The following is a 17,617-nucleotide window of genomic DNA, read 5'->3' as shown; positions in this document are numbered from 1 at the left end:
TCATCACTGCAATCACATCAGCCTTCTTTCTGCCCATATCTCTGTGCTTGTTCTGCCTCTGGCCCTTTGCACCCTCTGCTCCTGGGAATGTCCTTCTGCCAGCTCCACATGTACCCATCATCCCTTTCCTGTCCATGGTCTCCTTTGAGGCACCTTCTCAGATCTAACTAAACAGCCTACCCCCACCATAGAAATTAGCCTGTTCTACTTCCTCCACAGTGCTTGTTGGTCATTGAAATTACATTGTTGGCTCTTCATTTCCACTAGACTCTAGGCCACTTGAAGGAAGTTGTCTTGCCCACCCCATATCTTGGTGGCATGAGGCCACAGTCAGTGCCAGCTGCCTACCTGAAGCCAGACCTGATGTCCCCTGTCACTCTGGGTGACTGAGGTCAGTGCCCTGTTCTCCCTTGTTAGAAGGCAGGACAAAATTCGCATCTGCCTCATGGGGTGTAGAAAGCAGAAGCAAGAATGCCAGCCCTGGACTTCCCTGGTGGTATAGTGAAGAAGAATCTGCCCGCCAATGCAGGGGACATGGGTTTGATTCCTGGTCCGGAAAGATCCCACATGCTGCAGAGCAACTAAGCCCATGTGTCTCAACTGCTGAGCCTGTGCTCTAGGGCCTGTGACCAGCAACTACTGAAGCATACATGCCTTAGAGCCCACGCTCTGCAACAAGAGAAACCACTGCAGGGAGAAGCCCGAGCAGGGCAACGAGAGGAGCCTCCACTGGCTGCAACCAGAGAAAAGTCCGTACAGCACTGAACACCCACCCAGCACAGCCAAAAAAAACAACGCCAGCCCTGCCCACCTCTACCTCTTTCTGGCATCAAGAGAAGCTGAATAGGGAGATTGAAGCCTGTCCTTCTGATGCAGGTGTTCAGAGACCTCTAGCCTCCTGGGACCCATACTTGGGGGGTCCTAGGGAGGGAGGGCAGAGCCAGTTTCCCATTGGTCCACTTCAGCCTGGCCAGTGGGGTGCCGATTTGAGGCAGGGAGCAGCTCAGAGAGGTTGTGCAAGTAGGCCCCAACGGGACAGCCACCTGCGTGTCACCATGGTTGAACCTGGCTCCAAAGTGGCTCTGCAGGCTGCTGGGAGCAGCCCAGAGCCAGGCAATGAGTCATTCACCCCCCTTCCAATCCTCTGTTGGCCTCAAGCCAGCAATTTACTGAGCCCTGTTCTTGTGGCTCTGGCTGCTGCCCTCAGGGAATGCTAGCCTGGGAGCTGAAAGTGTTCAATGCCCACCTTCTGGAAGAGACTTTCTATAGGCTTCAGGAAGCCTGCCTGTCTCCCTACTTGGGAGGTTCCCTTGAAGGTACAGACTGACACAGACCTTCACCCTGTGAGCAGCTCCCCTCAAACAGGACGCAGACCTGGGAGAGCAGGTCTAGGCCGGGCCCTTGAGATGCAGGCTGGCCCCTTCCTGGTGGGGGGTGGTGGGCAGCTATCACCCCTCAGTTGTGTATCTTGGACAGCCAGGCCCTGCCAGAAGGGACTATGGACGCAGAAAGACCCACCCCAGCTCTAGCTCCTTCTCCCAAAGCTAGGGAAGGGACTGAGGCACTTGGTTCTTCCCCCCAAAGGTGGGGATGGGGGTGATGCCAAGGAGAGACAGGAAGGTAAAGAGCAGAGCACAGCTGGCTGGTGTGGGCATGCCCGGGTGTGCTGGCACAAGGCCTCCCTCTGCTGGACATGTGGGCTCATTGCAGCCGGCTAGGACAGGGAGGGCTTCCCTAGTGGCTCAGACGGTAAAGCATCTGCCTGCAACGCGGGAGACCCAGGTTCGATTCCTGGGTCGGGAAGATCCCCTGGAGAAGGAAATGGCAATCCGCTCCAGCCCTCTTGCCTGGAAAATCTCATGGACGGAGGAACCTGATAGGCTACAGTCCATGGGGGCGCAAAGAGTCTGACACGACTGAGCGACTTCACTTTCAGGACAGGGAGACACTGCAGAAACAAGGTCCTAGCAAAGCAAACTTTATTGTGACTGTGAGTCAGGGCTCTTCCTGCAGCAGCCGAGAGTTGGGGTGAGAGGCTCTTGAGTTGCCCCCCCCCATTGTGTCCATCACATTCAGACTCAGCACGGTGGTCTCACGGGCCCTCCCTTGGTCACTGCAGTCAGGCGCTCCTGGCTCCTCATCTCTTTTTAACGTCCTGGCTTTTTAGGTCTGGGTGTGGATTTGGCATAGGAGAGAAGGGGGGCTCCAGTGTCCCACCCCCTCCCGATCCTAGCGCCTTCCCAGAGACCATCCCCACTTCCCCAGGAGGACAGCCTCTTAGCAATACTCACTTTCCAGCAGGGCTCCCTTTAAGATGGTGTCTGGAATGGAGTGGGGTTGGAAACGGAGTGGGAATATGGATCAGAGAGAGACTCAGCTCCATGCCAATAGCCTCAGGCCCTTGTACTAGAGCCCAGGCTGCAGAGTTGAGCCCTGGACACTTACAGGAAGCAGGGACTGTGATTTAGAGGTTCACTTCTCCACCTGTCACCTGCCAGGGACCAACTCTCTATTTTTTTTTTTTTTTTTATTTTTCGGCTGTGCCACAAAGCATGCAGGATCTTAGTTCCCCAACCAGGGATCAAACCCGTGCTCCCTGCAGTGGAAGAATGGAGTCTTAACCACTGGACCACCAGTAGAAGTTCCTGACTCTTTTCAAACAAGATGTTTTTTTTTTCTTCTTAAACTTCTATCTACTTTATTTGTGTATAAGACACAAATATTTCTTTATCATAAAAGATGTTAACCACCTTGCACAAAATATAGCAAATAGAGATGAAAATAAACTACCTATAATTTTCTTTACCTCCTACGAATATTAATTTTGTTTCCCTTCAGAACTTTTTTGTTCTGAAAACATGTGAAATAAAATGAAAATAATATCCTGTTCTCTGAATTCCATAAACACTTTTCAGGTTGCTATATTCTTCGTGGGCATTATGTTGCATTCCATTGAGAAGACGTGACAGTTTAAGCAATTGTTACATAGACGGATGTTAGAATGCTTCCATTTTATACTATTATTAGGATAATGAAGTGATAAGTTTCTTAGTGCATATGTTGTTTAGCTGCTAGGTTGTGTTGGACTCTTTGTGACCCCATAGACTGTAGACTTCCAGACTCCTCTGTCCATGGGATTTCCCAGGCAAGAATACTGGTGTGGGTTGCTATTTCCTTCTCCAGGGGATCTTCCGGACCCAAGGAGGGAACTCAAATCTCCTGCACTGGCAGGCAGAGCCACCTGGGAATAATTTCCCCCATATTTCAGATGGGGTTCTTTGGAAGGAACTGCCATAAGTGGAATGAAATCAGAAGAGAACTGCTAATCCTTTCAAAAAGGCTCTGCCAACCGACAGTAGCAGCCCACCGTGCCCCCGCGTACCACACACCTGCACACACGTGTAGCATTCTCTTTCAAGCACTGTGTATCTCAGTTAAAAGAGATACTAATTGTGGCTAATTTAATAGATGGAAAGAGTTACCTTACTGCCTCTTCTTTTTTTTCCACCTTTTTTTCCTGGAAACCAACACGAGCATTAGGGGGAGTCTGGGCGAGGCCAGGGCCAGAGAAGACTCGGGCTGAGCACTTGGCAGGGGTTGCCTGGAGCCTCTGCCCAGGTTTCTGGGGAGCCCTGGGGCACCCCTCCCTCACCTTGGCAGCACTTGTCTGCTTCTGGGGCGCCAGCCTCTTCACTTGTTTGACGGGCGTCTCCTCCAGGAACATATCAATATCTTCATCGTCGTCGTCATCATCTTCCTCCTCCTCCAGGTCGTCATCCTCCTCTTCCACTTCCTCCCAGAATCGATCTGAAATGTCAGTGATGGCATGGGAGATGGGGCAGGGCCTCGGGGCCCTGGGATCTCTGCCCAGCTCCCATTCCCAGATCTCCCAGTTTGGGAGTGGGAAGCATTTGCCTACCCGCCTCCCGCAGACACTCTCTGGCCTCCCTGACAAAGCGCAGCTCAAGTGGGTGAGGCTGAGGCCGTGGCAGGAGGGTGGGGGAACGGGGTGAGGTACAGCTCTGGTGGCAGGAAGGGGATGCATGCCAGGAAGGAGCATGTGAGAGGAGGAGGGGGAGGGTGGGGACACAGCAGCCAAGGAGCTCAGGTCTGATCCTGAGGGAGGTGGAACCTGCCTGGGGTTTGGAGCAGGAGAGAACCCTGATGAAAGAGGCACCACTGGACAGAGAAGAAGGCAGTTAAAGGGACGTGACAAACAAAGCCATCTGTTGGGGACCATGGTACTGCTACAGCTCCACATTGGGTTGGCCAAAAGTTCATTTGGGTTTTTCCATAACAGCATACAGGAAACCTGAAGGAACTTTTGACCAGCTCAATACTTCCCAGGTGGCTCAGTGGTAAAAAAATCTGCCTGCCAATGCAGGAGAGGTGAGTTTGCTCCCTGGGTTGGGAAGATCCCCTGGAGAAGGAAATGGCAACCCACTCCAGTATTCTTGCCTGGAGAATCTCATGGACAGAGGAGCCTGGTGGGCTTTGTCCATGGGGTCACCAAGAGTCAGATACAACTCAGGGACTAAACAACAATACTTCATTGCAGGTAATGTTTAAATGTGTGCTGCTACCAGGAATTATGTTGAGTGCTTTTCCTGAATACGGCATGTATTCCTTACAACTAGTCTTGGAAGATGAAACCAAGTATACCCCCACCCTCCCTGGTGTTACAGCTGAGGGGTCCGTGGTCCACAGAGGATGTGGTGGAGAGGTAAAGGAGAACCAGGGCTAAGACCTGTGCCCACGCCTTCGGTCGAGGCTGCTGGTGATCCTGTTGCCTTGGCAATCTTTTCTAACCATTCAAGAATCTATCAAGTGTTTGAGGACCTCTTACATCTGTCCTTGTCCCTGTGTTGGGCACTGTACTCGAAGACCTTTCTAGGGTCCAAGCTTGGACTTACTGTAATGTTCCTGGCCACAGAGGAACACAGGTCCAGAGCCAGCCCGGAGCTGGAACGTGACTGGAGGGGAAAACTCCAACCCCAGAACGACCTGCAGGGGGAGATGGAGGGGCATGGGAGGGAAGGAGAGGCAGAGAAGGGGGAGGAAGAGGGGCAGGGCGAGGGGAGGAGGGGGAGACAGGACAAGGTACTGAGACCTGGCACCTGAGATGGGGGGTGGGGGAGCTTGCCTCAGGCAGAAATACTCGATTTATTCCCTCCCCTCCCCAACACACTTCAGGGGTTCCCTGAACCCTTCTGCACTCTCAAACCCCCTGGCCTTCCCTGTTGAGGTGGACTCTGTCAGAGAAGAACATGGATCTGATCATTTCATTCCTGCCAAGATCATAGGTGGGCTTCCAAGCTAGGGGGCAGCTGTTAAACAGAGAAATCTTATAGCCATGGACTGTACTGCATCCCCTCAAATTCTCCCACTGAAGCCCCCTAACCCTCAGTGTGATGGTAACTGAGGATGAAGCCTTTGAGACATAATCAGGGTTGGATGAGGTCATAAGGGCAAGGCCCTCATCATGAGATTAGTGCCCTTAGAAGGCTAGACCAGAGAGCTTGCTTTCTCCCTGGATTGTGTGAGGACACAGAAAGAAGGTGGCCATCTACAAGCCAGGAGGAGGTCCCTGATCAAAAAGCAACCATGTGGGTACCCCAATCTCAGACTTCTAGTCTCCAGAGATGTGAGAAAGAAATGTCTGCTGTTTAAACCACTTACTCTGGTATTTTGTGATGGTAGCCAAGCTGACTAAAGCACTGATCGAATGAGAAAAGCAGATGCAAAGTTATGTTATAGTTTACTATTGTCTTAAAGGGCTTCCCTGATGACTCATACAGTAAAGAATCCACCTGCAGGAGACCAGGGTTTGATCCCTGGGCTGGGAAAAGCCTCTGGAGAAGGGAATGGCTACCCACCAGAATTCTTGTTTGGAGAATTCCATGGACAGAGGAGCCTGGCAGGTTATAGTCCATGGGATCACAGAGTTGGACACGACTGAGTGACTAAGCACAGTACAATACTGTATTGATTTTCTTTCTACTTTTCCAAAGTTTGCAAGTTTTCTAGAGTAACAATAATGATACTTAAATTCCTTGAGTTCTTACTATGAGCCAGGCCCCATGCTAAGCATTTTACCTCATTTATCTTATTTAAATCTTCACAAGGAGCCCACAAAGGAGGTGCTATTACTTTACAGAGAAGGAAGTTGAGGCTTAGAGAAATTAGAGTTCCTATTTCAGATAGGGAGCAGATAAGTGAAAACAAACTCTGCAGCCACAAACACCTAGAAATGGTGGACAAAATGTAATTTGATGTTTTTGCTGCTTGCCTGAACAGTAAGACAGAAAAGAGGCTCCCCATGGTCAGAAAGAAGAGCAGCCCTTGTAGGGGCTGATGCCGCAGCAGAAGGGAAGATGTCTTCCTTGGTGGTCAAGTGGTCAAGAATCCACCTTGCAATGCATCCTGGTTCCATCCCTGGTCCAGGAAGATCCCACATGCCACAGAACAACTAAGCCCATGCTGAGCCTGTGCTCTAGAGCCAAGTGGCAACAAGAGAGGCCACTGCAATGAGAAGCCCGCACACCATGGCCAAGAGTAGCCACCTCCATTCACAACTAGAGAAAGATGACCCAGCACAGGCTCCCAAAAGAGGAAAACGTCCTTGGGCTGTAACACTCGTGTGGACAGGAGACAAAGGGGTTGGGCTCAAGAGGGGAGCTGTAATGGAGCCCCCTCATGCAGGCTGGCATCCTCAAATGGCTACATCTCAGTAAAGGATTGAGGAGAGTGGACTGAAGGACCCCAAGCCATCCAACAAGGAACGACCCACCATCAAAGGAGGGAAGCAAGAACTCCTATGTGAGATAACAGTCTCTTGTGAGAAGCTAGGAGCTGCGGTTGTACCTCTCACTTACACCAAGTCTGAATTTACTTGGTGGTGACTGCCAAGTTAAAAGAGCTGTATAAAAATCCTAGGCTTGTGATATATCTGGGGCAAATGGCAGATGCAAATGAAACCCGTCTCTTGGGAGACTGAGTTCTTTTCATGCAGAATTCTTTCAGAAAACAGAACCAAACCCAACCGGAAGATGAGTTCACCATCTAAAATTACAAAACACACGAGGAACAATGCTGCTGGAGGTACCAGACGGAAACAAAATGACGGCCTAGTACAATCATGAATCTGAGAAAGAATAACGACCTAAGCAACATGAGATAAGTTTGATGAAAACCAATATAAATATAAAGTAGGAATATATTTATATAAATGTAAAATAGGAATCAGAACCATAAGAACAAGATATTAACAAAAACAAAAAGAACCAAAAGCAGCTTCTAGACATCGTAAGCACTGAAATACTGCAGGGCAGCGGTGGAGACGCAGAGAGAACAGACTGCGGACACAGTGGGGGAAGCAGAGGGTGGGGCGAAATGAGAGCCCAGCATTGACACTTACATTACTATTGCAAAACAGATAGCTGGTGGGAATTTGCTGTATGGCACAAGGAGCTCAAATCTGGTGCTCTGTGACAACCTAGAGGGGCAGAATGCAAGGAGGGTGGGAGGGAAGTTCAAGAGGGAGCGGACATAAGTATACCTATGGCTGATTCATGTTACTGTATGGCAGAAACCAACACAATAAAGTAATTATCCTCCAATTAAAAATAAATTTAAATAAAAAAACATATGCATTGAAATCAAGTGAACAAATGGTTAAAAAGCAGAGTAAACCAGCTGAAAGAAGAATTGATAAGCTGGAGAAGTGCTGGATAGAAAGCCCAGTATGCAGCAGAGAGAGAGAGAGAGAGAGAGACGAATAAAATATGAAGAACCGAACATGGCAGACAGATGACAGGGTCCACTGTACATCCAATCAGAGTTAGGGACTGGAGAGGATGGAGTCAGTGTTCCAAGAAATAACAACCAAGAGTTCTCCAGAAACAATCAAAGACAGATCCTCAGCCATGAACAGGTAAATAAAAATGAACCCACACCTGAACATATCATGGTGAAATGACACATAAGAACAGAGAGATGATCTTAACATCAACTAGAGAGGACACATCTTCAAAAAAGAAACAATAATCAGACAGACTGAGGATTTCAACAGCAAGATCAGAAATCAGAAGAATGGAATGACATTGTCAATGTTTTAATGGTACCCGGGAAGCAAAATAATTATCAGACAATACAGACTTTGTGGTGTTGGAGGAGACTCTTGAGAGTCCCTCGCACAGCATGGAGATTAAACCAGTCAATCCTAAAGGAAACCAACCCTGAATATTGATTGGAACGACTGATACTGAAGCTCCAATACTTTGACCACCTGATGCAAAGAGCTGACTCTTTGTTTTGTTTTGTTTTTTACATCTTATGGAAAAAAAACAAACTAAATTTTTGGTCAACCCAATACCATAGGCTGGGTGGGGCTTAGACAACAGAAATTTTTTTTCTCACAGTCTTAAAGGGGAAGGTCAAGGTGCTGACCACTTCAGTTTCTGGTGAGGGTTCTCTTCCTGGTAGAGCTGACTCTTTGGAAAAGACCTTAATGCTGGGAAAGATTCAGGACAAGAGGAGAAGGGGCGGCAGAGGATGAGATGATTAGATAACATCACTGACTCAATGGACATGAGTTTGAGCAAAGTTGGGAAGATAGTGAAGGATAGGGAAGCCTGACATGGTGCAATCCATGGAGTGGCAGAATTGGACATGATTTAGCAACGGAACAACAACAACAATACAGGCTTTAATTCCATAAGCATTTTAGGGATAAAGAAGATCACCACATAAAGAAAAGAATTAGATGAGGAAAATATTTTCAATTATACAAGGAAGGTAACAATTTTACAAGAAAGATAAACCTGTAAATTATATGCATCAACATAGTCTGGACATACATAAAACTACAGTAATCAAGACAGTGTGATATTAGAGGGATAGACACAGACACCAAGAGAACATAAGACCTAGAAATAGGTCCACACAAATACTTGCAACCTTTTTGACAGAAGTGCGAAATCAATGAAAGGGAGGAAGCTTTTCTGACAAATGGAGCTGGAGCAATTGAACGTCCACAGGCAAAGAAATGCACCTTCACCGAAACCTCATGGCAGATGTGACAGTAATCACGGACTTAGTGTAAAACGTACAACTGTAAGACTTTTGGACAAAAAGCATGGAAAACCTTCATGATCTCAAACTAGGTAAAGCATTCTTAGACTTAACATCAAAAATCATAAAAGGGAAAATTAATACAATGGGCCCTATCAAAATTAAAAACTTTTATTCTGTAAAAGTTTGCATGAAGAGGATGAAAAGACAAGTTGTAACCTGGGGAGAAAATATTTGCAAGCCATGTATTTGACAAATGATTAGGGTCTACAGTATGTAAAGAATTAGCAAAACTCAACAGTAACGATACAATTAGAAAATGAACAAAAGACATGAACATTTAACTGAACATACAGATGGCAAAAACTGCATGAAAAGACCATCAACGTCATTAGCCATCAGGAAATGCGATCAAAGTACAATGAGACATAACTACACACATATTGCATGCTAAATCGCTTCAGTTGTATCTGACTCTGTGCACACTTATGGACTGTAGCCCACCAAGCTCCTCCATCCACGAGATTCTCCAGGCAAGAATACTGAAGTGGATTGCCACGCCCTCCTCCTGGGGATCTTTCCAACCCAGGGATCTGAACCCATGTCTCTTGTGTCTCCTGCATTGGCAGGCAGGTTCTTTGCCACCTGGGAAGCCCACATATTGGAATGGTTAAAATAAGAGATAGTGACAACATGAATGTCAGTAAGGATGCAGAGAAACTCAGTCACTCATGCGTTGCTGGTAGAAATGCAAAATGGTACAGTCACTTTATAAAACAGTTGGGCAGTTTTAAGAAATTACATGTGCAACCACCCCATATGACCCAGCAATTGCACTCCTGGACTTTTATCCCAGGAAAAAATGGAAACAGGCTTATATAAGAACCTATATACAAATGTTCATAGAAGCTTTATTTTTAAGAGCCCCAAACTGGAATTAGACTAGTTTTTCCACAGATGACTGGTTGAGCTGTGGTACTTCTGTACCATGGAATACCAGTCAGCAATAAAAAATACCACACAACTTGGATGAATCTCCAGGAAATATGCTGAGGAGGGGGGAAAAGCCAACCCAGTTCTTAAGAAGTTACATATGTCTGATTATGTTTCAATGGCCATATTTTAGAAATCCTGGTGGTTGCCAGGATTGAGGGTGGGTGAGGAAACAGGAGACAGGTGAGTGTGGTTATAAAGGGAAAACATGAGGGATCTCTGGGCTGTTGAAACTTGGCTATGATATCTGTATCTTGGCTACGATAGTGGATATAAAACTTAGGTGAGGGCTTCCTGGTGACTTAGTGGTGAAGAGTCCTTCCTGACAATGCAGGAGACACAGGTTTGATCCCTGGTCCAGGAAGATCCCACATGCTGCAGAGCAACTAAGCCTGTGGGCCACAACTATTGAGCCTGTGCTTTACGGCCCAAGAGCTGAACTACCTAGGGTAAAGCCTGTGCACCCCAGGCTTCTCTGCAACAAGAGAAGCCATGGCAATGAGAAGCCTGTGCACCATTACTAGAGAGTAACCCCACTCACTGCAACTGGAGAAAAGCCCACGCAGCAACAAAGACCCAGTGCAGCCAAAACAGACAGATAAAATTAAAAAAAAGAAACTCAGGTGATAAAGTAGTATAGAACAATACCCATGCATTGTATCAACGTCAATATCTTGGCTCTGACATTATATTACAGTTTTGTAAAATGTTACCACTGGAGAAAACTGGGCAAAACATACAGGGATCTCTCAGTATCTTTTCTTATAAATGCATGTGAATCTGTAATTATCTAAAAATTTTTTCAATTGAAGAATAAGCATATACAAAGTAAACAAAATTATGAGAAGAATCTACTGAAACTTCACAATCACAGTAGGAAGTTTTAACACGTTTCTTTTGGTAATCAACAGATCAGGGAGAAAAAAAATATATAGGTTTGACTATATAAGCTTGATTTAATGGACATACATATAATCCTATAATACTACCTTGTAGTAAGACCACAAATCAAGTTTCAAATACCACAGAATTTATATATATACATATATATATGTATATATATATATCTTTGGGAATTAAAAATTCTAAGTAACTCATGCATCAAATAAGAAATTGTAACGGGGGGAATTCCCTGGCAGTCCAGTGGTTAAGACTCCATGCTTCCACTGCAGGGGGTGTGGGTTTGATCTCTGGTCAGGGAACTAAGATTCCGAAAGTTTTGAGGCATGGGCAAAACAAACAAAAAACCCCAACAAAACAAAAAAGAATCATAATGGAAATCAGAAAACATTTAAAATAAAATAGTGAAAATATCACAAAACACAAATTAAACAATGCAGTTAAAAAATCTTCAGAGGGAAATTTATAGTATTCAAAATAAATAAACAAAATGTACTTGGAAAAAATAAGCTAGAACATGAATGGACTAAATAGCTAACTCAGGAAGTAAGAAAAAGGAACAAAGCAAGCCAAAAATCAGATAACCAGAGAAATTAATGAAATAGAAAATAAGGAAACAATGGAAAACAATCAACAAAATCAAAAGCTTATTCTTCGAAAAGGAAAAAAAGGATAATACCCAGTGATTGAAACGAAGGGAAAATAGGAAAGATGATAAGCACTACTAACAATTTTAAAAAGAGGAATATAATAACAGATAGTTAAGATCAAACACTTGAAAATATTTTCCCATTGTCCTCTAGCTTGCATTATTTGGAGAAATCTACTCACATCCTTGTCTTCGTTCCCCTGCGTGAGATGCCTTTTTAACTCTGGCTGCTTTTAAGATTTTTCTCCTTATCACTGGTTTTGAACAATTTGATTATAAGACACACTGTGGTTCATAGAATTTCTTAGATCTGTGGATTTATCATCTAATTAGATGAAAATACACTAATGAGATTAACGGCAAATTAGGTACTGTGTAAGAAAAGAAAAATGACATTGAATAAAGACTATCCAAAATGAAATAAAGACTACCCAAAACTCATGGGAAAAGACTCTGATGCTGGGAGGGATTGGGGGCAGGAGGAGAAGGGGGCGACAGAGAATGAGATGGCTGGATGGCATCACTGACTAGATGGACGTGAGTCTGAGTGAACTCCGGGAGTTGGTGATGGACAGGGAGGCCTGGCGTGCTGCGATTCATGGGGTCGCAAAGAGTCTGACACAACTGAGCGACTGGACTGAACTGATCCAAAATGAAATACACAGGAAAAATACTTTAAGAACACAGAGTGAAATGAAGTGTGGGGCAGGTATTGATAATTGGATTCCTCAGTAGAGATGAGGGAGGAGATGGAACAGAAAAAAAATATTTGAAGAAATAATGCTCAAAAGTTTGCAAATGCTCTAAAAGTCAGATGATCAAAGTATAAAAAAAACAAAAGGTAAAACTCAATTATCTGTTATAGAAAAGAAATCCAATTTATACATACAGATACAGAGGTTTCAGTAAAATAACAAAATAAAAGAATAGGAAAAATACACAAACACTAATATAGAGAGCTAGACTGACTATATTAATCAGACTAAGTAGACTTCAAAATATTTGTCAGGGAAAAAGGGAACATTTCATAATGATAAATGGATCAATTAACCAAAAGGATTTAATAATCTTAGAAACACAGAATGTATTAGGATGTACCTAACAAAAGAGTTTCAAAATACATGGAACAAAACTGATAATCAAAAAGAGAAATAGAAAAAAGACACAATTGTTGTTGAAGTCTTCAATATTCCTCTTTCAGGAACTAAGAGATCAAGTGGACAGAAAATGAGTAAGGATATAGAAGGCTCACACAAAATCATCAACCAACATGATGATTATAATCAACATTTACATCGCAATATACCCAACCACAGGAGAACACATGTCCTTCAAGTATAAATAAATATTCACCAAGACAGAATATATTAGGGGCCATAAAATAAGTCACAACCCTATTTAGATGGAAATCGAATAACGTATATTTTCATACCACAATCAAATTAAAATAGAAATCAATTAAAGAATGAATAATGGAAAATCTCTAATTATTTGGCAATTAAAAAGCAAACATACTTCTAAGTACCCCAGGGAGTGAAGAATAAAACTAGAAAATAATTTGAACTAAATTAAAATGAATATTCTTAGCAAAATTGGTAGGATGAAGCCAGAAAGATGCTCAGAAGGAAATCACAGCATGAAATGCTTATATCCAAAAAAGGTCTAAAAAATAATATAAGATTCATAATGAATAATATAAGATTATGCTGTAAGAAACCAGAAAAAGATCAAATTAAAACAGAAGAAAGAAATTAACAACAGATAGATTAAATACAAAAATGGATAAACAATAGAGAAAGACGGATGAAGCCAAGATCTGGGTCTTGAAAAAGACTAATACAACTGTTAAACCTAACACAGGGTATCTACAAAAATCTTTTATCTGTCCGAATGGTAAAAGACTGAATACTTGCCCTCTGGAAAAAGGCAAGGAAAGTCCTGCTCTTACCACTTTTATTCATCACTGTACTTGCTGTCCTAGTCAGTGAAGTAAGACAAGAAAAAGAAATGCCAGGTATAGAGATAGAAAATGAAGATGTTAAACTGCTTTTATTCACAGATGGCATGAATAAGCACAAAGCAAATTCGGTGGCATCATAAAAAGCTGTTAGGACTAATATGCAAATTTAGCAAGGTCAGTTAGTACAAAAGCCACTTATATAACTATACGCTAGTACTGAACAATAAAATAAAAATTTAAAATACCATTTCTGAACCTACAGCTAACATCATACTCAATGGTGAAAAGCTGGAAGCATTTCCTCTAAGATCGGGAACAAGACAAGGATGTCCACTCTCACCACTTTTATTCAATATAGTTTTCTGAAGTCCTAGCTATGGCTACTCTAAATAGCTATTTACTGGGAGGATATCAGATTTGGGGATGGGGGAAGAGGTCATACATAAAAATTAAGAATTTGGATTTAATAGGTTAAGTTTGTGATATCTATTGAAGTGTTAGTTGCTCAGTTGTGCCCAACTCTTTGCGACCTCATGGACTATAGCCCACTAGGCTCCTCTATCCATAAATTTTCCCAGGCAAGAACACTGGTGTGGGTAGCTATTTCCTTCTCTAGGGGATCTTCCTGACTCAGGAATCGAACCCGGGTCTCCTGCATTGCAGGCAGATTCTTTACTGGCTGACCCACCAGGGATAACTATCAGATAACTGTTAACGTATTGAGCTGGACAGAGTATCTGGAGCACGAGAGAGGCTGGGTTTACAGGATAAATTTCCAAGTTTCATTTGTATAGGTGGTCTGTAAAACTATGGGAATGGATAGATCTAGGGAGATCTTGATAGAGAAAAAAATAGGTTTAAGGGCAGTTTTACACATCAACCTCCCAGATCTTTAAGGGCAGATAACCCTGGTCTTCAAATCACTGTTGTCCACAGAGAAGAAGGGAACACTTCATGCCTCTGTTCATAAGGCTAACATGCTTTGACATTCAAAGAATATAATTTATTATACGCCAAGCTCACTTATGAGTATGTGTAAGTTTTAAAAAAGTGTCTTATTAACACAGCAAATCTAGAAGTTTATAATACAATCAGTAATGTTTATCTCAGGAATGCAAAGTTGGTTTAATATTATTCTATTACTATAATTTACTACATTAACAGATTAAAGGAGAGAGTGCCCTAATCATATGAATAGAAACACTTTCGATAACCAATCATGATTAAAAAGAAGAAAAGTCAATTTTTCAAAATAGAGTAGGATTAGACAGAGACTTCCTTAACCTGACAAAGGGTATCTAGCACATACTTGATACTGAATGGAGAAATGTGAGAAGCATTCCTTTTTAAAGGAATGAAACAAGGATATCTACCATTATCATTTTATCCATTATTATACTGGAGGTCCTAGCCCGTGTACCAGATTAAAAAAAACAAATACAAAAACTGCCATTATTCACAAAGATCTACACAGAAAACTCAAATGACCAGAAGTGAGGATTTCTGGATACATAAACAGTGTGTAAATTACCAACAGTATACGATCACCAGCAGTAAACAGTTGAAAAATGGGATTTGAAGAAAAGTTATTTAACTTGCCCAAAGTCACACAACTAGTGAAGAGTGGACTAGAATTCCCTGGCTGTCAAGTGGTTAGGACTCAATGCGCACAGCACCCCTCTCCCCCCCTAAAAGGGAGTGGACTAGGATGGAAACCTGGCTCCCTGCTCCTGAGTCCAGGCTTTTAGTGCTGGGCTATATGCCTCTCTAGGGCCTTCCAGGTGGCTCATGGGTATAGAATTCACCTGCCAATGCAGGAGACACAGGTTTGATCCCTGGGTTGGGAAGATGCCCTGGAGAAGGAAATGGCAACCCACTCCAGTATTCTTGCCTGGGAATTCCAGTGGACAGAGTAGCCTGGTGGGCTACATACAGTCCATGGGGTCACATAAATGGGACACGATTTAGCGACTAAACAACAAAAAGTATTTCTCTCCGGCACCGACCGTAGGTCTGCAGGAGCCTGTACCCCACCTTTGTGTACGTCTGCACACAAGGGGTGAGGCCTGAGCAGGGCCTCCGCGGGCTGGAGCCAGGGTTTCCTAGGCCCTCCGGGAAGCTCACCATGGGGAGCACCGAGGCCCGAAGCGAGGCCAGGGTGAGGGGCCTCCTCTTCTTGTCGTCCGGGCTTGCCGAGGGCAGGATCTCCACGACGTTCACCTCCTCTTTGGCTTTCTCCCCCAGGGAAATCTGAGCGGGGTGGGAAAAGGGGCAGGGCGCCTCCTCACCCCCAGGGCGAGGGCGGAGGAGGGAAGCCTGGCTCCAGCTGTGGGGACCAGGCAATGCCACCTGCTCCTGCGTGTCTGGCTCCTCCCTGTCCCACCCTTTCTCCCCTCCTCGGAAGAGCGGTACCCACCGTACTGAGCAACAGCACACAGTCCTGCTTCCCCACCTTTTGGGGTTTGAAGGTCCAAGTCGGCCGCTCCTGGTTTAGTTCACAGCCTGCGAAGGGAGACGGAGACAGATGGCGGAGGGCGGGCTCCAGAGAGGCGTCCTCTCTCTCCCTCCAGCCCTCTCTCTTACCCCCAAGACATTCCCCCGCCACCAGGACGCCCGCTGCTCCGAGGACACCCTGGGGCCTCACTCACCCCAGAGCAGGCTTACTGTCTCCTTTTCGGAGGTGCTACTAATGGGACTGCGATTCATGATGCGGGCGGGGGCCGAGCAGCTGCCGAGGAAAGGCCCATTACAATCCCCTGGCTGGAGACCCCCGCGCGGAGCGCCCCGTGCGAAAGCGTTGCCCCGCCGGCCCTCCCAGCACCCCGAGGTGGAGGGCCCGGCACCTGCGGGGAAGGCGGCTCGGTGCTCGGCCTCAGGTCCACCCTACCGCGGGACCGAGCCCTCTCGCAACCTCTCCTCCAGCTCACCGTCCCTAACTCCAGTCACTTCATCGCCTCCTCCTCAGATCGCTTCCCTCTCTGGCTTCCTTACTCCGGCCTTATCGCGGCCTCACCTGAGGGCCCGGCCCACAGCGGGTCGTTATGAAGCCTGGGAAGGGGCCACGGGAGGGGTATAATCAGCCCCCATCCCGTTCTTCCACTCTTTCCTCCCCTTGGAGCCTGAGAAGCACCTGGAGAGCTTGTTAAAATAACAAGCGCTAGGCCCCACCTCCACCGTTTCCTACGGAGGAATCCAGAAAATTAGCATTTCTAAACAGGTGCCCAGGTGAGGTGGATGTTGCGGGTCTAGGACCGTACCGTGAGAACCGCGGTCCTGACTAATGGGGACTGACTGCGGCCTGCTGCGGGAGCCCGCCCGCGCCCTCCATGGAGACGCTTTGCCACCCGGTAGGAAGCATAGCCTTGTCCGCCCTTCCTTTGCCTTGTTTGTTTGCTTGTTTCCTTTCCCTCCATGCCAAGTGTGGCCCTCTCCCCAGGCCCAGAGTGCCGGACCCCCAGGGCTGTGGTCCCCAAAGATGAAGAGCCCAGTTTCCAAAAGGCTTACTTCTCCCAAGGCCAGGAAGGAGTGGGGATGAGGAAGGGGACAGCAGACGCAGCTGGTGAGCAATACACCATGGGGCACATGACTACGAGGGCCACTCATTTAACAAACATCAGTTCACATGGCACAGTGAAGCACTGAAATGTTTGGGTGGGGGTAGTGAACAGGAGGCAGGTTTTTGGTTGACACCCCCTCCTCCAAGTGATACCTCTGGGAGTCAGAATTACTTACAGGAACCTCTCTCATTGTGTTCTTTTACATCACTTCTATCCTGGAAACTTCTCACCTACATATAAGCTTCAATGATTTTCAACAAAGGCATCAAGGAAAAAGCATAGTCTTTTCCACGAATGGTGCTGGAGGAATCCCTCTGGAACCTGGATTAGAGTGGAGCTTCTACTGTGCAGGAAAGAGCTTATTTTTTAAAAATACTGACTTTATTGAGAAATAACTCATATACAAAAATGTACTCATTTAAAGCATATAATTTGAATTTTCACAGATGTATACACCAGGCTCAGTGGTAAAGAATCCACCTGCCA

At 45.4% G+C, this 17,617-nt stretch overlaps 1 protein-coding gene across 3 annotated transcripts; it reads right to left on the bottom strand.

The window, feature by feature from the left end:
* Positions 1–1,962: 1,962 nt before the first annotated feature.
* Positions 1,963–17,617, bottom strand: NPM2 (nucleophosmin/nucleoplasmin 2). Of its 3 annotated transcripts, none has more exons than XM_024995428.2 (9): positions 16,502–17,606; positions 16,223–16,302; positions 16,027–16,076; positions 15,699–15,824; positions 4,914–5,004; positions 3,653–3,807; positions 3,483–3,517; positions 2,292–2,321; positions 1,963–2,169 (listed from the first exon to the last, which is right to left on the bottom strand). In XM_024995428.2, the coding sequence occupies exons 2-9, from the start codon at positions 16,278–16,280 to the stop codon at positions 2,148–2,150; spliced, it is 567 nt and encodes a 188-aa protein (XP_024851196.1). In that variant the 5' UTR covers positions 16,281–16,302; positions 16,502–17,606; the 3' UTR covers positions 1,963–2,147.

Source organism: Bos taurus, chromosome 8 (assembly GCF_002263795.3).
Source record: "Bos taurus isolate L1 Dominette 01449 registration number 42190680 breed Hereford chromosome 8, ARS-UCD2.0, whole genome shotgun sequence".
Taxonomy (NCBI): Eukaryota; Metazoa; Chordata; class Mammalia; order Artiodactyla; family Bovidae; genus Bos; species Bos taurus.
Note: the sequence above shows the minus strand (reverse complement) of the source record. Positions and strands in the feature narration are given on the sequence as shown.

Bases quoted from the DNA above. Each gene is read 5' to 3' on its own strand.
- NPM2 (XM_024995428.2), bottom strand. From the start codon at position 16,280: ATGAATCGCAGTCCCATTAGTAGCACCTCCGAAAAGGAGACAGTAAGC. The intron at 15,825-16,026 runs GTGGGGAAGCAG...CACCCCGCTCAG, and splicing joins GGACCTTCAAACCCCAAAAG to ATTTCCCTGGGGGAGAAAGC. The intron at 5,005-15,698 runs GTGAGCTTCCCG...CTCCCCCTGCAG, and splicing joins GGGCCTCGGTGCTCCCCATG to GTCGTTCTGGGGTTGGAGTT.